The following is a 21,973-nucleotide window of genomic DNA, read 5'->3' as shown; positions in this document are numbered from 1 at the left end:
CTCATAGAATACTTGGCAGCAATACTTTGAGTCACAAATACAAAAGTAAGCAACACACAGGGAACATTTGAACAGGCTTTGGCACTGCTTACGTAAACCAATTGAAAGACACAATCTGCTGCTTGAATCTAGTACCTGATGACTGCTGGAAAATTACAGAGCCTCACTTCTAATCTTGACATTCCTGTAAGGCTTTAGTTTCACAAGAGATCAGACATGCATATATAATAAGCAGAACACCCAAACAAAAATAAGCCTGTTAAAACAATTATTTGTGAGAAGGTACTACGTATTCTGTTTTTCCTACTCTTAGCACCAGAACTTGGCTAGAGTAATTACATAGAGGTCATTGTTGCAAATATGTCTGGGAGAATTCTTTTATTGGGATTCTAAGAAGACTTTATGTTTAGAATCACTGAACTCACCATGGAATGAGAACTATATAAACTTTACTGTGCAATCAACTGGGAATATAATTACATGCAACAGACAGTAGGTTTCCATATTCCTTTTTCACTAAGAAATTGCCATAAAAGTTGCCCTGTGTATGTAAGGACATCACCTTCTTTTTAATCAAGTCTAGGTTCATTTCTTATGATTTCCAAATATGGTAGATATTCTGTTGTGTCTCAATGCTTATATCCTCTGTTGATTTTGTAAATTTTTCTAATTCTTATTCCAAGTCTTCAAAGTTTGTTTTGTGTTGTCTTAGTTATATTACTTAAAAGGTTGACATCTTTCTTATATTTTTTATAAAATTCATAGTGTCAGTTTTATATTTCCAGATACAGCTTATTTTTCTTTTTAGAGAAAATGTGTTATACTTATCTCTTTTTCTTTTATAGTGTCTGTGTTCTCTGGGTGGCTGCCTAAGTGGTTTACTCTTAAGAAGGTACAGAATTCTACTGATTTTGAAGAAAAGAATCCAGTTTTTAAAAAGTAGAAATATACTGACCATGCCTTTTGTGTAAATAGGCCCTGAAGTATTACTTGTAAACTGTTTTATGCTGATATTATGCAGATTATCTACAAATAATTTTGAACATTGTTATACATATTATTGAACCTCAGTGTTTTTGTCTATAGTATATGAAAACAGGTAGCTTAAATATAGTCTTAATAACAACAACAACAAAAATACTGAAGGATTTCTTTTTAAATATTAAAGACTCAGGTACCAAGAGATGATACGGTTTATAATAATTGACTGCATACTTAATTATATAATTTTTACAGTGAAGATGACTTTTTCCTCTTGTCACAAATCATTCTAAAGTTCCACTGACCTGTTTTCTATACTGGAACCTCACATAGTACCTAGATGAGAAATTACAATACTTTCAACTATTCTCCCAATTGATATTTTTTTCACGTAATAATAAAAATTAATTTCATTTTGACAGATTACCTCAGGAAGGAATCTTTGATCATATTGGTGGTTGTAGACCTATGAAATTGTTAACAAGATATACAAGTAGCCTAGACATCTCTCAGGTGTGGCAAACAGGCACACCATGTATTTTTCCAAAGTGAAAATATAGCCTGTGAGAATACTTCTCTGCCTGTTTTCTAAATTAAAATGTTTGAATTCAAAATTTATTCATGTATTTCTAAGTTATGTGGATGTTCTCATTTTGTTACAGTGTTTCATTCACCTTTTAAAATTTTTTTACAGGTTTAAGTCAGAAGGTAACTATCTTGTATAAGTGCAAAAGGCAAGGGACCTAAAATTCATGTTCATCTTTCATGTTCATATTTCATCAGGAAATATGAAAGTAATTTTATCCCAGACCACATTGCCAGAAATTTCATAGGTGAACAATAAGTAGTTGTTGAATGAGTAAATGAATATCAAAGAAGGGAAAATACTTTACTATCATTTGAACCATATAATACTTTATCCAGTTAAATGGTGCTAAAGCCTGAGATACAGGAAACTGACCAACCAGCTCCACTCATCATTATTTAGTCTTTCATTATTATTAATTATCCCCATTTGTGTTGGCTCATTTGTTGTCTACTCCCTCTCCACCATTATCAATTTTGCCTCCCCCCAAAATAAATTTTTTACTACATTGAGTTCTTGTAAGCATTTGAACTTCTTTATAAGACTCATGAAGTATACCTAAAAAACAAAGGAAGTAATGAACCAATTATAACCTATGGAATGATAATAAGGACCTTGAGGGTGTTATGCTAAGTGAAATAAGTCAGATGGAGAAAGACAAATACTGTATGACTTCACTCGTATGTGGAAGATAAAAAAACAAACACACACATAGATACAAAGAACAGATTGGTGGTCATGGGCGGGTAAGGAGGTAGGAAGGAGGACAAAAGGGGTAAAGGGGCATATATGTATGATGACAAATGGAAACTAGACTTTGGGTGGCAGACATGATGCAGTCTATACAGAAGTCGAAATATAATGATGTACACCTGAAATTTACATAATGTTCTAAATCATTGTAACCTCAATAAACAAAAGACCTATTATATAATAGCATGCTAATTAGTGGCCACTCAGGAGGACACTCATTAAAGTGGACCACATGGTCTGACTATTGTGCTATACTCATAGATGGTGCCTGTACTACAGAGGCAAAGAAAAGGAGTACTATCTTTTCCTCCTTATTTGGAACACCCCAAATCTGGTAAACATTTTTCCTCCTCCGTTTTCCTCTGCCTCCCAGTAGAAAAGCAGTTGTTTATTACAGGAACATTGATTTTAAGATTAAAAATTCATGTAATTGTAATTTAAATTTCTTAGTTTTCTACTTCTCTCCTTAATCATGTACTTCCACCCTGCAAGCCTCTTCTCTCTAAAGCCTCATCTTGTTCTATAGCTCACCGACTATAAATCAACATGTTTATATGGGCTGAACTGAAGCTTTCTCTTAAAACATTTAAATTTACATTCACATGTTAATTTACATCAAAAAATTAAAAATTTACATTAACAAAACTCAACATTTTGGTGCAGTAGAAATCCTTTGAAAGTATCCTCCTTGCACTGACTTGCCTTGGATATTTGCAAACACTGTAATCAGCAGTAATGATAGTATAGCAAAATAATATTTCCTTCTTAATATTAACATCAGTATGAAATAAAATTTGTATTGCTGTTAAATAAAACCTATACAGAGTCAGTGATAAATAATTTTATTAGGAAAGTGCAAAGTAGTATACACGTGAAATACTTATGGTGGCATCTTGATATATGTGTTTTACCTTTGAGGAGAGAAATGGAACACCTGGTAACGGCAAAGCATCAGAGTCCTAATATGACATTGCATACTTGAAACAGATATACTCACCGTTTGTCACATAATATGGGTGTTCTAATGTGAACAAGTGTAGGAGTCATTGATGGTAGTTCTAGAGAGAAATTTCCTTTAACAGGATCATAATTCTGCAGAGGAGCACTATTCATGTTGTTTTACAGTTCTATCTGAGCTTTCCCCATGGATTTGATTGACCTGTCAAATTTAGTTTTCTAATGTTCTCTAAAAGGGAAGAGTGTATGTTGTTTCACCACAGCTGCTGTACCCGCTTAGATGTATGATACTTTTGTTATATAAAGTAATAAGATATATTGCAGTTTAGTGAGTGTTGTTTTTTGAGTTAGGAGAGCACAGGCTAATTACATAGAATTGAACCACACTCAGTTGAATAGGTTGGTTTAATTCCTGGAACCAGTACTGGTAAATCTGCTGGGAAGACCCACCAAAATTATTTCATCAATTATAGAATTGCATATGATATAATGAAGACCATAATAGACTCCAGATTTAGAGGATGTTGTAACTTAATTAACAAGCAGTGTGGTTAAAGTCATTTTCAAATAAATAATACTATTGATTCAATGTCAGTAGCACATGTACTCATAGTGGTTCTTCCTGATATAGGGACCATTTACATTAATTCAGTGTCTCTCTTTTTCTTTCCCTCTCTGCCTCTCTCTTTCTTACACACACATATTACAATACACACACAAACACAGACAGACAAACAAATACACAGTCTTAAGATTTAAGAGTTGTGAAAAAGACTGAAATTAACTGATGTACCAAATGAACCAAAGTCTTATTAGCATACTGCTCTTATCAACCAATTAATTCATCATCTATATTCTAAAAACTTTCCTGCCTTATTCTAAAAGCTAAATATTTCAATTTCAATGTCAGAATTTTTCATGTTCTAAGTAGTATCCACTTTTTGGCATGGATATTAAATGGTCTATTTATTTAAAAATCTATTAAATGATCAATACATTTTCATCATAACACTCAGATTAAAAGTATCGTGTTGCATTTAAAATGTCATGCAGAAAAAGAGTTGCTTTCATCAGCCTATAAGTGTTGTCACTTTAAGTTTACTTCAGAATATTGCGATTTTCTTACAATGACATGTTTATACGTGGGTATAGACTATGACTTGGTTATTTTGTTAATAAGGGGATTTATTATTAATTAATAATATTAAGAATTAATTATTGCTTCTTAGATTCAGTATAGTTTGAAAATAAGAAAAAACAAAAAGAGTGGCTATATTCATGCTTACAGCTTCTTTTATAGGGAGAAAACAGAGTGACTGGGAAGCACAAGGCTAAAGATTTAAATAAGAAGTGTCCAAATCTAGATTTGTGGGTATATGCATGTTTTTATGTGATCATGCATGTATTAATATATGAATGCATGTAGCCCAGCTTCCTCTTTAATAAAGTTGATGTTACACTTTAATGAGTGCATGCCTTTTAGGAGGATGGTATGGTAAGTATTTAGTCTCTAACATAACCATCATAATATTTTACTTTTCCTGTGTGGGTAATGTAGAAATATATTATGACATATGACTTTAGATTTAAATAAAATAACGTACTAAGATATCTTGTATTGTCTATGAAAGAAATAATTGCCCAATCAATGAAAGGATGAATGGCCTTTGAGCCCCTCCCCATTAGTCTGCAGTGAATCTATGAGGCTGATTTATTTTAATATCTTTGAGAATGGCCTCATTTTAGCATATTTTAGTTAATTATGGATATTTTACTTAATATGAATATGCATAATGAATTAATTAGTATTTGTTATCAATACTTTAATGCCTTTTCTCTTTTCTTCATTTATAATTCCTGTTTTAGACCTAATTTTTATCATGTTAATGAAAATTTGTTTTCCCAAATAATAGCTCTTTATGGTTTACTAATGACTGTAAGGATTGGATCAGCATATTGACCAGAGTCATAGAAATAGGGTCAATAATATGCTAGCATTCCTAGAGGAATGGGCACTTTGTGAATAGTTTTCTTCTGAAAACAAATTAGAACCTAGAGATATAGTTTATAAATTTGTTCTTGGTACAATGGCCAACAGAGGAATTTCTTACCATGCTTGAGTAATCTTTTTCCAGACTTTGCTACCCCCACAGACCCCAATTAATTTATCTGATGCAGAGCTTCTAGATGATGCTTTCCCATAGAGCTTTCTGCAGTGAAGGAAATGTCCTTTATCTGCACTATAAATCTAATCTGACAGCTATTAGCTACATGTGGTATAGGACACTTAAAATGTGGCTAGTGAGACAGTGGAACTAAATTTTAAATTTTCTTTAGTTCTAAAACTAAATTTTAACTTATTTAAATAGTCACATGTGGCTAGTGACTCCGGTATTGGACAGCACAGCAGCACTTATTCTTTTTTGTGGTGTTCATTAGAGGAACTGTTTATAATAATTACGTTTTGATTCTCACTCTGATAAGTTGTGTTATTGAGGTTCATTGGGTTGCAAGCAACACAAGTCAACTTTGACTAACTTAAATTAAGAAGATTTTTTTGAAGGGTATTGACGTTTACTCATGGATTAAAATATGAGTTGCTCAATGAAGCTTCAGAAAGGCAGCTCCAAGGACCTCAGTATCGGGAGGCTGAGACTTTTTAAGTGGCTGCCATTAAAGTGACTAAGCTTTAATAATCGTCCAAAAAGAATCTTATTACCTTCATGGATCAAATGTCTCTAATTGGATCATTATCCTGTGACGAGGTGGAGGTGGATAGGAAATGATTTTAGTACTAAAGCCCCTGAAAGGATCAGTGTGAGTTGGGTAGTCACTCCAGCTTATGTCCAGCACAGATACTAATTTAGATTAATATTTAGGAGGTTAGCGTGACCTATAAAAGGAAAATATTTACAAAAGATAGTTAAAATATAGTGTCAGGAATTTCCTAAAATTTTCCGTTGCTACTCAGTGTGTTCTGTGGTCTATAAGCGTCAGCATTACTAGAACTTGTTAGAAATGCAACTTTTTGAATCTCAGACTGCAATCTAGACCTACTGAGTCAAAAGGTACATTTTAACACATTGTTTTAAATTATTTGTATGTACATTTAAGCTTGAGAAGACCACATAAAATTTCTCTGTCAGCATAATGATAGTTTTCACATGATAATTTTTTTTAAAGGTTTTATTTTCCCTTTTTCTCCCCAAAGCCCCCCATTACATAGTTGTATATTTTTAGTTGCGGGTCCTGCTAGTTGTCCTATGTGGGACACCGCCTCAGCATGGCCTGATGAGTGGTGCCATGTCTGCGCCTAGGATCCAAACCAGCGAAACCCTGGGCCGCCGAAGCAGAGCACACAATCTTAACCACTTGGCCACGGGGCCAGCCCCCACATGATAATTTTTAATCACATTGTTACATAACTTGCATTTTTCCTTGTAATTATTTGACTGTGCAATAGAATTTAGTTTCTCAACCTAAAAATGTTAAATAATAACATACCCTTCAGTTTAGAATTTTAGTTAACCCATGGCATACCTATTTAACATCAAGTGGAGATGCAGGGTGGTCTAGAGCCCAGGAGAGAGATCAGAGCTAGCTATATTCATTGGGTTGTTGTGGCAGACATACACTAGAGTAGCCTGCAGTGAGTCACGCACTCCCCTGGAGTGTAGGCAGAACCTGTGGCTTGTTTATGACAAATAGAATATGACAAAGGTGATGGAATGCAACTCCCATGATTATGTTATGTTATATAAGGCTGTCTTAGCTGACTGAAGAGATTCTCTTGCTGTCCTGGAATAAGCAAGGTCATGCTGTGAACTGCCTATGGCTAACAGCCACATGGCAGGCAACTGAAGGTGGCCTATAAGACCTGAGAACAGCCTCCATCCACAGCCAGTATGGAGCTGGGCCTTAAGTCATACAGGTGCAAGGAAATGAATTCTGTCAAAGACCTGGAGGAATTTTAGAAGCAAATACTTTCCTTTTTTTTTTTTCCGAGGAAGATTAGCCCTGAGCTGACTACTGCCAGTCTTCCTCTTTTTCCTGAGGAAGCCTGGCCCTGAGCTAACATCGTGCCCATCTTCCTCTACTTTATATGTGGGACGCCTAACACAGCATGGCGTGCCAAGCGGTGCCATGTCCACACCCGGGATCCGAACCGGCGAACCCCGGCCGCCAAGAAGCGGAACGTGCAAACTTAACCGCTGCGCCACCGGGCCAGCCCCAGCAAATACTTTCCTAGTTGAGTTACAGCTCGAGAAAGCTGAGAACACAGCAAGCCTGGCAGACACGTTGATTGCAGCTTTGTGAGACTCTAAGCAGAAGACCCTGCTAAGCTACACTTGAACAGCTGACACACAGAAACTGCTAAGCTGCTAAGTTTGTGGCAATTTGTTATACAGCAATAGATAACTGACACAGTTGTCATCAACCGTGGATTGTATTTAGTACACAGAACTGGATGAAACCACTTAGGATATAATATCCAACAACTACCAATCCAACACTGGTTATAGATCACTTTTTAGGCTTTTTTTTTTTTTAATCTAACTGCTGCCTGTAAGCCTAAATCCAAATTTTCAGGAAAGAAAATCTTATTTGACAAGCTTAGGTGAAATGTCTACCCATGAACTGAGTAAATATAGCCAGGAAGAATTCAGGGTGCCTGGAATAAACTGTTGGCAAGGCCTTCCTCTGTGGGGTGGGGAAGAGGAGTGCCGTGATCAGAGAAGAAGCCGTGGGCTAGGGAAACACCCTCACATTTGTCTGCTATATCTGTCCACCCAGAAGTATGTAGAAAGATACTTTTTCATTTTTTTATTTCTTGGCTAATTCACTTAGGGTCTATACCAATTAGAATCGTAGATAGCAGTTTTTCTGCTACATGACATAATTTTTGAGGAAGTTAAATTCATAAAAACAAACCACATTTGTCATAGTACTACATATCTGGAGAGACTTTGCACTCATGTTTTTAAAATCTGTACGAGAGACCTGACATTTTCTGAGGTGGTATATTTTATTTTGCTTAAGTGTAAAAATAAAGTGTACATAGCCAGTGGGAGCTGGCCATGTTTCTTTCTTCTTGACCCATAAAATTATCAAGCTCCCTTAATAAAATACACGATCCTCCAAAATGGTGAACATTAATATGATGTAGTAACACTCTGAACTTCTAAAGAGGTCAAAGAACGGATAATCTATTTAGCAGGTCACAGCCCCATCTCTTTGAAGATTACCATGACTCTGTGTAAGGTTTACTAGCAAATGTCATTGGCTCTCTGCCCAAATCTCCTTCTATGAGCTTTTTTTCTTTTGCCCATAATCCAGGAAGGGGCAGATGTACATGTCCTTGCATCCTGGCCTCAGTGATACAGTCCAGAAGTATATTTGTGACTGTAGCTAGATCATTCCAGTTTTCTCTTGGGCCAGTGAGTGGTGGAAGGTTTGGGACTTGGAATAAGCGGTAACAGCTGATTTAGTTAGTTGTGGGTGCCAAGGTGGGATGCCGTAAGGACTTGGTGCTGAGGCGTTCCTTTCAGGATAACCTCACAGAATTGGATGCTGAAGAAAAGGATGCTTATGGAGAAGGCTGATGTACTGGTGACATGGAGGTGGTGGTGAAGCAGAGATCAAAATAGCTTTGTCTCAGAGAAAGGGAGCAGCTCTTGACCCAAGAAGAGAGTGGCAGAGGATGTATGGGTTGGTGGTCTAATAATCATTCTTCATTGTATGAAACACAAAGATCTTAAATAAGGGAGATTTCTTTTACTATAAACTGTCATATACCTTGCCTAATAGTTCAAAAATTCTTTTAGTTTCTTTTGGAATAAAGACGTTACATATAATGAACTAGGAGGATTATCTCAAATTTTGTCCACCTAGAAATTATTCAAAGTGGAAGCAGTACTTTAATTCATTTTTATAAATAGTTTTCTTTTTGTGTGTGAAATTACAATCAATTAATTATAATTTTAATTTTAAAATACTAAAGATAGTATGTGATAATTAATCCTAAAGATGAGTGTTTCAGCTTTTGTTTCTAGGTGCTCCGATTTCTGATACCTTTATAACTCTTCATTTTATCTTGCCATAGTTTTGAAATTTTTGAAATGAATAAAGAAGTCTTATAACCAGAAATATAAAATAATCATTAGTTTGAAATATTCCTGAACCGGGGAGAGACACCAGCAAAATGGCAGTATAGGAATTTCTAGCATCCAGCCTTTCCCAGAAACATCAATTTGAATAACTATCTATGCATAGAAATATCTTCACAAGAGCTAAGGATACCAGGTGTGAGGGATTTCTGGCCCCTGGCTCACCCAAGCACCTGCCAGCTCCAGGATGTTGAAGAGTGTCTGCACTGCCATGTTCGCTGCAGGATTATTCACAATAGCCAAGACGTAGAAACAACTTAAGTGTCCATCAGTGGATGAATGGATAAAGAAAATGTTGCAACAACATGGATGGACCTTGAGAGTGTTGTGCTAAGTGAAAAAAGCGGAGACAGAAAGACAAATACTGTATGTTCTCACTTGTATGTGGAATCTAGAAAAGCTGAACTCATAGAAATAGAGAGTAGAAGGGTGGTTGCCAGGGGTTGGAGGGGTGAGGGAGATGGGGAGATTTTGGTCAGTGGGTACGAACTTCCAGCTATGAGATAAATAAGTTCTGAGGATCTAAGATACAGCATGGTGGCTATAATGAACAGTACTATATTATGTGGCAACTAAAATGTGATAGTACTGGACAAAGCAAGAAACTTCTGGGTCATTCTCTCAACCTAAATTAACCAGATGCTGTCCCTTAGAGGAATACCTACAATTCAGTACTCAAATAGAAAGTGTGATCAATGATGTTCATATTGAATAATATCTTACACCCTACACTGAGGGCTTTGAATACTTTGAACTACTGTACTGTAAGTGTCTTAACTTAGACAATATTGCCCAGATGGCCTGATTACATTTCACTTGGTTTTGATATTATGCTAGTTTTATAAGTTATCAAACTGAAGATGAGATCAATAGTATTTTCATCAGTTTTGTTCCTCTCAGATCAGTATGAATATCCTAAATCACCATAGATAATTGACCTTTATATCCTTCAAAATATATCAATTATGTAGCTGATTCATAACTTAAAATTCATTATGGACATTCATATTCATAATAACTTATGCCAGATTGCTCCCTAGGGTTTTAGCTAGAACAGTTTCAGGAGTAAGGTGTCACAGACCATCCCTTAATCCCTACGATATGATTTTAAAATCTAAGTCATGAAAAAGTGATAAAGCCCTGCCATTGTCACCTTTTAAAGAAATATAAAGGATCTCTTCTCTTGGAAATGCATTTTTAATTTCTGTAAACTATAATCAGAATTATGCATTCATAATGCTTAACTATTTCAGTGTTGAGTAGAATATTTTAATTTATTAATCTCTCATCCGTTAGATCCCTGATTATGACACCAAGTTAAAGTGTAAAATTTATGTCACATGTGCATTGGTTTAAACCTCATAATTCTTTATGTAAGTTTTTCAAAGTGAAAGAGCCATTTGGATGTTAATATTTTTTGTGATTTTCCTAAGTTGTTTTTAAAACAATTTGAATATAACACAATTAAAGAGGATTGTGTGTCTTTACTAAGCCAGCATTCTCCTTTACATTTTCTTTCTTTCTCTCTCTTATTTCAGTTCCTCCATTTTTCTGCTCATACAATTAGGATAAACATGAAATTGCACTTTCTGCAATTTCTTTCATTTGGCTCAAATTAATATAAGAGAAATTACAATGGAAAGTGAATAAATGTTTATGACACTAACAATATTTATCTTTGAAGATCCAATGAATAATACTATATGTCAACTTTTTCTCGGAAAAAAAGAAATTGAAATTACTAGGCAAACCTTAGATTTAGCTTCATCTATGTAAACATTATGCTTAGTGTCGTCAAGATTCTAAGATCAATTCATCTGAGGTTAATCATGTTGTAGACATCATTATTTACTATGAAATAGCATTTATCTTACAAAGAAGATGTACTATTTCTACGTGAAAGCCCACAAAGCCTATTCCTTCACGATTAATTATTTTGTCTTTAAAGTGCAACAAATGACTAGTCATTCATACTACTGAATTGTGGATTCTGCGTAAATTTCTAGTTATACAAGTGGCCTGCCCTGATAGGATGATTCTATAATGTCTTCTTCTTGCTTTATAAACACTTAAGTTGTAAAATTGGTAGCCTTTTAAATAGATAAATAATATATAAAACATGCTGTAATTATGTTCTATGTTAATATAAAATAAATAGCTAGATACCTCACTCTTTGCTTATGTTTTGTTTTAACTAAATGGACTGTTATACAGTGATGGTGCAAACGAAATGGAGTCAGTATTAAAAACGGTACCTAATGTTCGTATCTTGTACTCGAGTCAGATTAGGATTGAGAAAAATATTTTTTAAAAATTAAAAATACTTTTAGCTCTTTTTTAAAGTGCTGGAGCTGTTGGTGTAAACCATTTGGGATTTGGTGGCAGATATTCAGGTATCAAGATAGATAAGAGAAAGCAATACAAATGTTTCAGAACTAAAGGAAGCAAGAATTTTTAGGGTTTTTTTTGGTTTTTTTTTTTTGAGGAAGGTTAGCCCTGAGCTAACATCTGCTGCCAATCCTCCCCTTTTTGCTGAGGAATACTGGCCCTGAGCTAACATCCCTGCCCGTCTTCCTCTACTTTATATGTGGGACGCCTGCCACAGCATGGCTTGCCAAGTGGTGCCATGTCCGCACCCACGATCCAAACCAGCAAACCCTGTGCCACCAAAGCAGAATGTGCAAACTTAACCGCTGCACCACCAGGCGGGCCCCGGGAACTTTTAGTTTTTAAGATGTTCTTTGAAGTTACGCTGACCAACACCCAGAAGTAGGTCTATAGTGATCCTTTATAACACATTTTTAAAACTACAATATGGAAATAGAATGAACATAGTCACTTTAGCTAACTAGATTTCCTCAATATTTTCAAAATAAGCTTTATAGATGTCAGCTAAATTGTGTTTTAATGGAATTAAAGGAAAAGAATATATAAAATTCGGCCACTGGTTTAATTTTTGTCTTGTAGACTAGAGTTTTGTGGCAGTTTTATCTATCACAGAAAAATTTCCTTCCATTCTTCCTTTGCTCTCTTTGTCCTTTTTTCTCCCCTGTCCCCATTTCTTCCTTCCTTCTTTTCTTCCTTCTTTTGGTGGAAATAACATGAAGAGGCAAAATGAGTTGAGTAGGAGAGATGGGAAATGCTCTTAAGACCCTCAAAGATTTCCAATGATGAAATGACTAAGATAGGGAAAGCTTTAATTCCTTCACCCATGTGTTATGGAGGTCTTTTCTTCCCAGTAATGTTGTTTGTGAGATGACAGTGATCTATCTTAGATATCCTTAGTGTTACTCAGTCTTTCATTCTCACTGTAAGGGTCTTTATTCAATTTCACAGATAATAATTTCTAGTTTGTAAACCATTGGTTATCAATTAAAAGAAATTATCCAGAACTAACTCTTTGGCTAGTGTAATTAATCTTTATATAGTTTAATCCCTATTTGATGAAGTGATCTGCATCAAAGAATGGAGTATTTACTCCAAATCATACCCTTGGTGTACTGATAATCAATTTTTACTATCATTATAGTCATCTAGAAGAAAGGGGGAAGAAAATGATGTATCTCACATATAGGCCATCATTCATCATGTTGCAATCATACTATTTCACTAAATGAGGATTCAGAATTCTTCACCTTCCTATGCAAGGTCAATTCAGGATATAAAATAAGGAACAATTAAGAATAATAAATGAATAATGACAAAAGTCTTAAATATTGGTCTTCGTTTAGTTTTTAGTGTATAACGCATTCCAACTCTTTATTCACTTACACAAATAGTATATACCAAATTATTATCTTGTAGTAGAAAATGTGTCCTAATCTTGCTTAAAAATCTGTTTTAAAATTCTGTAGCTTCTCCTCTAGATTGGATATGTATTACTTTGAACCAATGGTTCTCAACTGGGGATGATTCCTCCCCTTCAGGGGACATTTGGCAATATATGGAGACATTTTTGTTTGGCATGACTTAGAGTATGCTACTGGCACACAGTCGGAAGAGGCCAGGGATGCTGCTAAACATACAATGCACAGGACAGCCCCTTATCACAAGAATTATCTAACCCAAAATATTAGTAGTGCTGAGGTTAACAAACCCTGACTTAAACAAATATGCATTGGGCCCTTCCTATGTGCTTGATATTATGCTTAGGAACATTTGGGGATACAAAATAAGCCAGGAAATTGGTGTACTCAAGAAGCTTGAAATCTCGGAGAAGAATTGAGTTGAAAGTCTAATAATGATGATGATGATAGCAAACTGATTAACATATCGCAAAAAGATAACGTAAAAATCCATAAAGTCTCAGTGGAGCCCAGCTCACATTTGCTTGGGGAATAAGCAGTTTTACAAAGATTACAGCAGTTATGTACTTTTTCCACTTTCTCAAAGTAGATAATTCTTGTACATGGTTATAAAATATGAAAGGTACAGAAGAGTACTCACTGAAAAATGTATTTCCCCTTTTCTCATGTCACTCTAATCACCACTTCCTTTTCCCAAAGGCAACACTATTTTAATTTTCTCATGGGTCCTAACCAGGGTATCCTAGTCCTTTATAATACACGTATATCACATTGTATGGATGCATTATAATTTATTTAATCAGACCCTATTGATAAACATTTAGATTATTTCAATTTTATGCAATTGCTAACAATGCTGAGATGAATATGTTGTTTTATACATCTTAGGGTATATCTGAAGGATAACTAGAAGTGGAATTTCAGTTTCAGAATTTATGTGAAATTTTCATTTTGAAAAATATTTTTCAAATTGTTTCCTGTGGTAGTCAGCCTCCAAGATAATTTCCAGTTATCTTTTTCTCCTGAAATATATGTTCCTGTGTAGCCCTCTCCCACAAAGAACAGTCTTGGCTTATGTGACCAATAGGATATTGAGAAAATGATATGTGACTACAGAGTCGAGGTCATGAAAGATATCACAGTTTCCACCTTGCTTCCTTTTGGATCCCTGGCTCTAGGGGAATTCAGCTGTCATGTCACGAGGATACTCAAGCAGCCCCAGGAGAGGCTTGTGTGTGGAGGAACTGAGGATTCCCACCAACAATCAGCATCAAATTGCTAGCCAGATGTGTGAACCACTTTTAAGGGTGAGTCATGCAGCCTTAGCCAAGCCTTAAAATGACTGCAGCACTGACTAGCATCCTGGCAGCTTCATAAGGGACCCCGAGCCAGAACTGCCCAGCCCAACTGCTCCCAAATTTCTGACCCAGAGAAATTGTCAGAGAATTGTTTATTGTTGTTTTAAGCCTCTAAGTTTTGGGATGATTTGTTATCTAGCAATAGATAACTAATACATTCTTCATGGAAGTTGTTCCAATTTATACTTCCAAAAGCAGTGTAGGAGAGCACCTGATAGCCTGTCCCTACCCTCTCTAACACAGTGTGCTATTATTTTTTTAATGCTTGCCAATGAAATAGGTAAGTAGTAACCAGTCATTGTCAGTTGAATTGCAATTCTCTCAGTGCAGTTTAGCATATTTTCTTATATTTAAGAATTATTTAATTCAATGTGATATCTATTCACATACTTTGTTCATTTTTCTCCTGGGTTGTGAGTTGTTTTCTTATTTATTTTTAGGAGCTCATCATATATTGAGAAAATTTGCAATTTGTGTGTGATACAAGTTGCAAATGTTTTCCCCGCCTTTGGTTTTTTTTTTTTTACATGATTTTAGAAATAAAGACATTTCAAAAATATTTTTGTAGTCAAATTTTTCAACATATAAAAAAATGGTTTTTGGGCTTTGTGCCATGTTTATAAAACTCATCCCATTTCTGTGATAACTTTAAAAACTCTACCATGGGTTTTCTAGTGTTTCTGAGTTTTCTTTTTTATATTTAAATACTTAATTCATCTCAAGTGTATTTTGTTTTAAGGTGTAAAGTACGTATTCTGCTTAATTTTACTTTCTTGTTCAAAATTTCAGTTGTTGAGACACCAATAATTATGAACCTACCTTTCTCCTAATTTGAAATGTTTTCTCTCTTTTATACTAAATTGTATTTGTATTTGGATCAATTTCTGGTTCTTCTAGTATATTCCATTGATTGAGTACTTTATGTTATTCTAGCATAGGGATACATTGTTGTTTTTATGATATACTAATTTTCAGAATTATTATAACTCTATTTACTCATTCATTTCAATATTTATTGAGCACTTCTGTGTTCCGGATGTTGTTCCAAGTGTTCAGGAAAAAGAGAGTTTTTATCTTCATGGAAATATACCTCCTACTGGAGAAGACAGACAACCCCAAAACAAATTGATCTGTGTAATGAAGAAAATAAATCAGTATAAATACTTATATTTTATATAGGGTTTTCAGTGACAGTTTCTTTGAGAAAGTGACATTTGAGATGAGAGTGGAGTTAATGTGATTCCACAGAGTAAGAGCATTGCTGGCAGATGAAGCAATGAGTGCAAAGGCTGATAGGCAGGAGCTTGAAAAGCATATTTGAGGAACATGACTGGAGAAAAGTGAAAAAGTAGAAAAGTAATTAAGTAGGGCAGTGGTAGGAAATGTGATCAGAGAAAGATCCAGGTCCTAGAATGCTTTGCAGACCATGTCAAGAACTATGTGTTGTTTTCCAAGTGTGTAGGAAAGCCATTGGAGCAGGTGAATGATGAGATGGGATCTGATTTGACCCTATCAAAGGCACACAGTTTTGGAGAATAGATTAGCAGGTGGGAGGGGACTGAGGAAGAGGACAGCAGGAGTGAAAGCAGGCAGTCCAGTTAGGCTATTTCAGTAGCCCAAGTGAGAGGTGGTGGTGGCTTCGAGATGGCAAAGGTGATCTGAATCCAGTAAAAACTTGTGTGGAACAGCTGATGTAATTTACTATAGAATCAGCTTGTCTTAGTAGAAAAAAAAATCCTGTTTTTATTTTAGTTGACGTCGTGTTAAAATTGTAAAATAACATATGGAGAATTAACATCTTTGCATTCCTCAGTATTTTTTAAACTCATAAATGTAACATGTATTTTCTATTGATTTATGTCTACAGTGGAACTTTAAAATTTCCTTCATAGATGTCTTTTACATTCGTTGTTCTTTTCTGGTCTGTTTTGTTGCTCTTGTAAATGGAGTAGTATCCTTTATAATATCCTCTAACTGGTTGTGAACCAGCGTGCGAGACGTGAGTGAACGTCTTCAGATTATTCTTGCCCCCAGATTTGGAGCCTTCTCATTAGAGACCTGAACATTGTGGGGCAGAGAACAACCATCCCTGCTATGCTCTGCCTGAATTCCTGACCCACAGAATCTATAAAGATAATAAATAGTTGTTTGGAGTAATTTGTTTTATAACCTAACAATTGGAACACAAGGTGCACTTTCTAACTTCAGGTTACAGAGATCAATAAAGAGAAGTTGAATCCCCCTTATCAATGATTTTTATTGAGATATAACATCAGAAAAATGCACCAAACATAAATATACAGATCAATGAATTATCACAAAGGAATACTCAAGTAACCAATGACCAAGAAAAGAAGCAATGTTCAAAAATGACATCTATGTTGTTTTTTCATTCATCCTTGCCTTCTACCAAATGAAATATAGCAAGGCTCTCACCACCTGTCCACTTACCCCTTCTCCCTTATTGTAAACAAATGATTTTTGGTTTTGAATCTCAGAATGAGACGTTTATTTGGAGAAGTGTATTCTACCAGTGGTGTCATGGATGTACAGCTGGGGGCATCCTTTCTCCACATTTTCATGCATTCTGTTTGACCCGTGCTACTTTTGGCAGTTCTTTAATCTGTTCTGTTATTTTGTTGACAATGAAGTTCACATCTCTGCTCTTTTCTAGCATTTTTTGAGGAAACTGTGATTTCTAAGAAAAAATGGATGAACATTGGAATTATCTATTTGAATAATAAACTATATTTAAACTTTTAAAAACTTTTATTTAAAGTTTTTAAAACTGCAGCTCCTGTGGTACAGCATGTAATCTTGGCCTTGAAAATTGGATAGGATTTTGAGAGGTGGAGAGGGACAGTGAAAGGAGTACACTTAGGGATAATAGTATAGTCTGACAACAGGCAAAAAAGCATAGTGTACAAATATATTTAGCAACTATTACTGAGTATTGAAAATGATTTCAAACTCTATTACAAAGCTATGGTAACCGAAAGAGTATGGTATTGGCATAAAACCAGACACATAGACAATGAAATAGAATAGAGAGCCCAGGAATAAACTCATGCATATATGATCACTAATTTACAACAAAGGAACCAAGAATATACAATGGGGTAAAGGAGAGTCTCTTCATTAAATGGTGCTGGGTAAACTAGACAGCCATAGGCAAAAGAGTGAGACTGGACCCCTATCTTATACCATACGCAAAAATAAACTGAAAATGGATTAAAGACTTGAGTATAAGACCTGAAACCATTAAACTCCTAGAAGAAAACATAAGGGGTAAGCTCCTGGACATCCGTCTTGGTGATGATTCTTTGGATCTGACAGCAAAAGCAAAGGCAACAAAAGCAAAAAGAAACAAGTGGGACTATGTCAAACTAAAAAAGCTTCTGCACAGTAAAGGAAATCATTAACAAAATGAAAAGGCAACCTATGGATTGGAAGAAAATATTTGCAAATCATGTCTGATAAGGGGTTAATATCTAAAATATATGAAGAACTCATGCAATCCAATAGCAAAAAAACAATCTAATTTTTAAAAAAATAGGCAGAAGATCTGAATAGACATTTTTCCAAAGAAGACATATAAATGGCCAACTGATATGTGAAAAGTTGCTCAATATCATTAATTAGGGAAATGCAAATCAAAACCACGGTGAGATATCAGTTCACACTGGCTATCATAAAAAAGACAAGAGATAAGTGTTGGCAAGGATGTGGAGAAAATGGTACCCGTGTGTACTGTTGGTAGGTTGGTAGGAGTATAAACTGGTGCAGCTACTATGGAAAACAGTATAGAGGTTCCTCAAAAAATTAAAAATACAACTACCATATGATCCAGCAATCCCACTTCTGGGTATATATCCAAAGGAAATGAAAACAGGATGTTGAAGAGATATCTGCACTCCTATGTTCATTACAGCATTATCTACAATAGCTAAGATGTTTAAACAACCTAAGTATCCATCAATGGGTGAATGGATAAAAAAGTTGTGGTATATATATATATATATATATATATACACACACACACAATGGAATATTATTTGGTCATGAGAAAGCATGAAATCTTGCTTTTTGTGACAACATGGATGGACCTTGAGGGCATAATGCTAAGTGAAATAAGTCAAAGAAAGACAAATACTGCAGGATACCATGCAGAATGGTGATATCCATTCCCTTATATGTGGAATCTAAAAATAAAATAAAAGCAAAAAAACACAGGGAGTAGAAAAGTGGTTGGCAGGGCCTAGGGTGTAAGGGAAACAGGGAGAATTTGGTAAAAGGGTACAAATTTTCAGCTATGAGATGAATAAGGTCTGAGGAGCTAATGTAAAATATGGTGAGTATAGTTGATAACTGTATTGTATGATTGAAATTTGCTAAGAGAGTAGAACTTAAGTGTTCTCATCAAAGAAAAGGAAGGAAGGGAGGAAAGAAGATAGGGGATAGGGAGAGAGGAAGGAAGGAGTGAAGGAAGAAAGGAGGGAAGATGAACTAGGATTGTGCTCAGAACATGAAGTAGAAGGATCCTGTGCTCAAGTATCCTGTTCTCACGGAGGTCACAATATGAAGGGAGGAGCAATTGGCAGTGTTTGACTGAAGTCATGAGTGATCGTGGTGATTAAGTTAGGCTGGGGCCAAGTTTTGGCTGATTTTCAATGTTACTCATTAACAAACATGTAATTCAGTAAACAAAGCAGGCATACTGGAGTGAGGGCAGTCAGGCAGTCATTTTAGCTTTTTGAGTAGGAGTTTTGGGGTAAACTTCCTAAAAGAGATATAACTTGCCCTAGTAACCAGAGGCTTCTTTTATGTTGTGAAGTGTGAATGCACAATTCACGCTTAATTATCTTTGTCCTGAACAAAAGATATCTTTTGTTCTTGAATGAGTCAAATTCAATACAAAATTATTAACACAAATCTGAGTATGTTTTAGTAGTGTTTGGGCCACTTTCTCTCCAAGACATAACAGAAAGGATTCTGATTCTCCTGTTAGGGAAAATTATTTTACTAATAGTTGCAATTATAGTAAAACAAATGTACATTTCAGAAGTTTGTTTTTTAACTTCACAGGATTTTTAGCATTGAGGCGTATCATCACTTTGTCAAGAATTATCGTATAAAAGCAGGTTATTATATAACATTTATCAACACTTTGTCTTTCATTTCCTTATGATATATATATTTAAAAGAAAAAGTGGCAAAATTAGAAACAAAGTTCCAATGTTTATGGCTCTCTCCTTTACGTTGTGGAACTCATTTCAGTATTTCTTTTTCCCATTTAATACTAATGATTTATGTCATATATAAAAAGGAATAGTCATATCCATATTATTTTTGTATATTAACATATATTAACATTATATTATATATTATTATAATATATATTATCATTTTTGTACGACAGATGTAAAAATCTTAACTATTTTCTGGAGGATTATCCCTGCCTGTGCTTATTTCATTCAGTGTTGTGTATGAACATGAATTAAAAGAATTCATGATTACATATTAGGATCAATATTATCATTAGCTGTATGCAGAAAACCTTAGAATAAGAGAAAGTGGGGCAGGGCAAACCAGGCTTTTACTTAGCCCTTCCTGTTCAGTCATGTAACAAATTACTTAACTTTCATCAGAACATGGTTATAGAGTTTTGTTCCAGACTTCTTCTTTCAATGGCACTGTGGTGTCTGACATGTACACTATCCCTTGCCAATTATATGTTCTAAAGAGTACTCAGATTTGTCTCAAGGCTTCAGCATGCTGTGTCCAACTCAGGCTCACATTATAACTTGACCCCTTCATAATCCTGTAATATTATCAAATCATAGTCTTGTATCCAGGCACGTAAGTCACTAAATAATTCTTCCCTAGTGATAAGCAGTAAGATGCCCATGAATGTCTGATGTACACTGTGGATGACTTGCGGAAACATGTTTGAATGGCCCCAATACTTTAGGCAGATGTTCCAAGGATATCCCTTTAATCTGTCAAGTATCTGGAGCCTATCTGAGATCCATCTTTACCATTTTAAAAATTATTTTTAATCAGTCTTTTTGAGGTGGAAGTTACGTACTATAAAATTCACAAATGAGTGTACAGTTTGATGGAGTTTGACAATATTCATGATATAAAACTTTTCCATTAGACCAAACAGTTCTCTCGTGCCCCTTAGCAGTCAATCCATTTCCACCAGCCCTGGCTCCTGGCACCCAGTGATCTGTTTTCTCTTACTATAGACTTGTGTTTTCTGGACATGTAATAGGAATAGAATAACACAGTATGTAGTCTTATGTATCTGACTTCCTTCACTTAGCCTAATGTTTTTGAAATTCATTCGTGCTTTTGCATTATCAGTAGTTCATCCCTTTTTATTGCAATGTATTACAGTTGTATGGATATACAAAAATTTGTTTATTCATCCACCAGTTGATGGACATTGGATTGTTTTCAATATTTGGTCATAACTGGTAAAATTGCTACTAACATTTGAATACTCTTTTGTGAATGTATGTTTTCATTTCTCTTGGGTAACTATCTAGTAATGGGATTGTTTGGTCATATGATGTATCTTTATATATGAAACTGCCACATCTTTCTTAAAGTGAAAGTGGTCATATTAGTTTATATTTCCACTGACAGTGTTCAAGAGTTCCATGTGCTATACATCTTCAGTATTTGGTACTGTCAGTCTTCTTAATATTAGCTGTTATAGTTGGTGTTAGAGTGGTATATCATTGTTGTTTTAATTTGCCTTTCCATAATGACTCATGATGTTGAGCAACTTTTTTGCACTTATTTGCTGTTAATATTTTTTCCTTTGGTGAAATGTGTGTTCCAATCTTTTGTTCATTTTTAATGGGATTGTCTGACTTATTATAGAATTTTGTCTTCTATATATATATTCTGAAAAAGTCATTTATCAAATGTATATTTTCCTACTAGTGTCCTTTTTCTGTTCCCAGATCCAATCTAGAATACTGCAATATGTTTAGGTACCATGTCTCTTAGTTTCTTCTAGTTTATGGTATTTTCTCGATATTTCCTTGTTTTTCAAGACCTTGAGAGTTTTTAAGATTACTGGTTAGATGGTTTGTAAAATGTCTCTCAGTTTGGGCATAAGTGATGTTTTCTCATGATTACACTGAAGTTATGGGTCTTCGGGAAGAGTACCACATACATGAAATGCTCTTCTCATTGCATCATGCCAGAGGCACATGACACCAACATGCATTATCATTGGTGAGCTTAAGCTTGTTTTATCTGCCAGGTTTCTCCACTGTGAAGTCACTGTTTTTCCCTTTACATATTCTATTCTCTGAAAGCGAGTCATTAAATGCAGCCCACACTAAG

General features: G+C 35.0%; 1 protein-coding gene across 1 annotated transcript in view; it reads left to right on the top strand.

Annotated features, from left to right (window-relative positions):
* The window catches only part of LOC123288244 (uncharacterized), a 90,722-nt gene that overhangs the window by 8,672 nt on the left and 60,077 nt on the right, over positions 1-21,973 (top strand). Inside the window, exons 3-4 of the mRNA XM_070517172.1 lie at positions 846-892; positions 14,429-14,557. Coding sequence (XP_070373273.1) covers positions 846-892; positions 14,429-14,557 — 176 coding nt within the window. The remainder of the gene's footprint in view (positions 1-845; positions 893-14,428; positions 14,558-21,973) is intronic.

Source organism: Equus asinus, chromosome 1 (assembly GCF_041296235.1).
Source record: "Equus asinus isolate D_3611 breed Donkey chromosome 1, EquAss-T2T_v2, whole genome shotgun sequence".
NCBI classification, from domain to species: Eukaryota; Metazoa; Chordata; class Mammalia; order Perissodactyla; family Equidae; genus Equus; species Equus asinus.
This window is presented reverse-complemented; position numbering and strand designations above follow the sequence as displayed.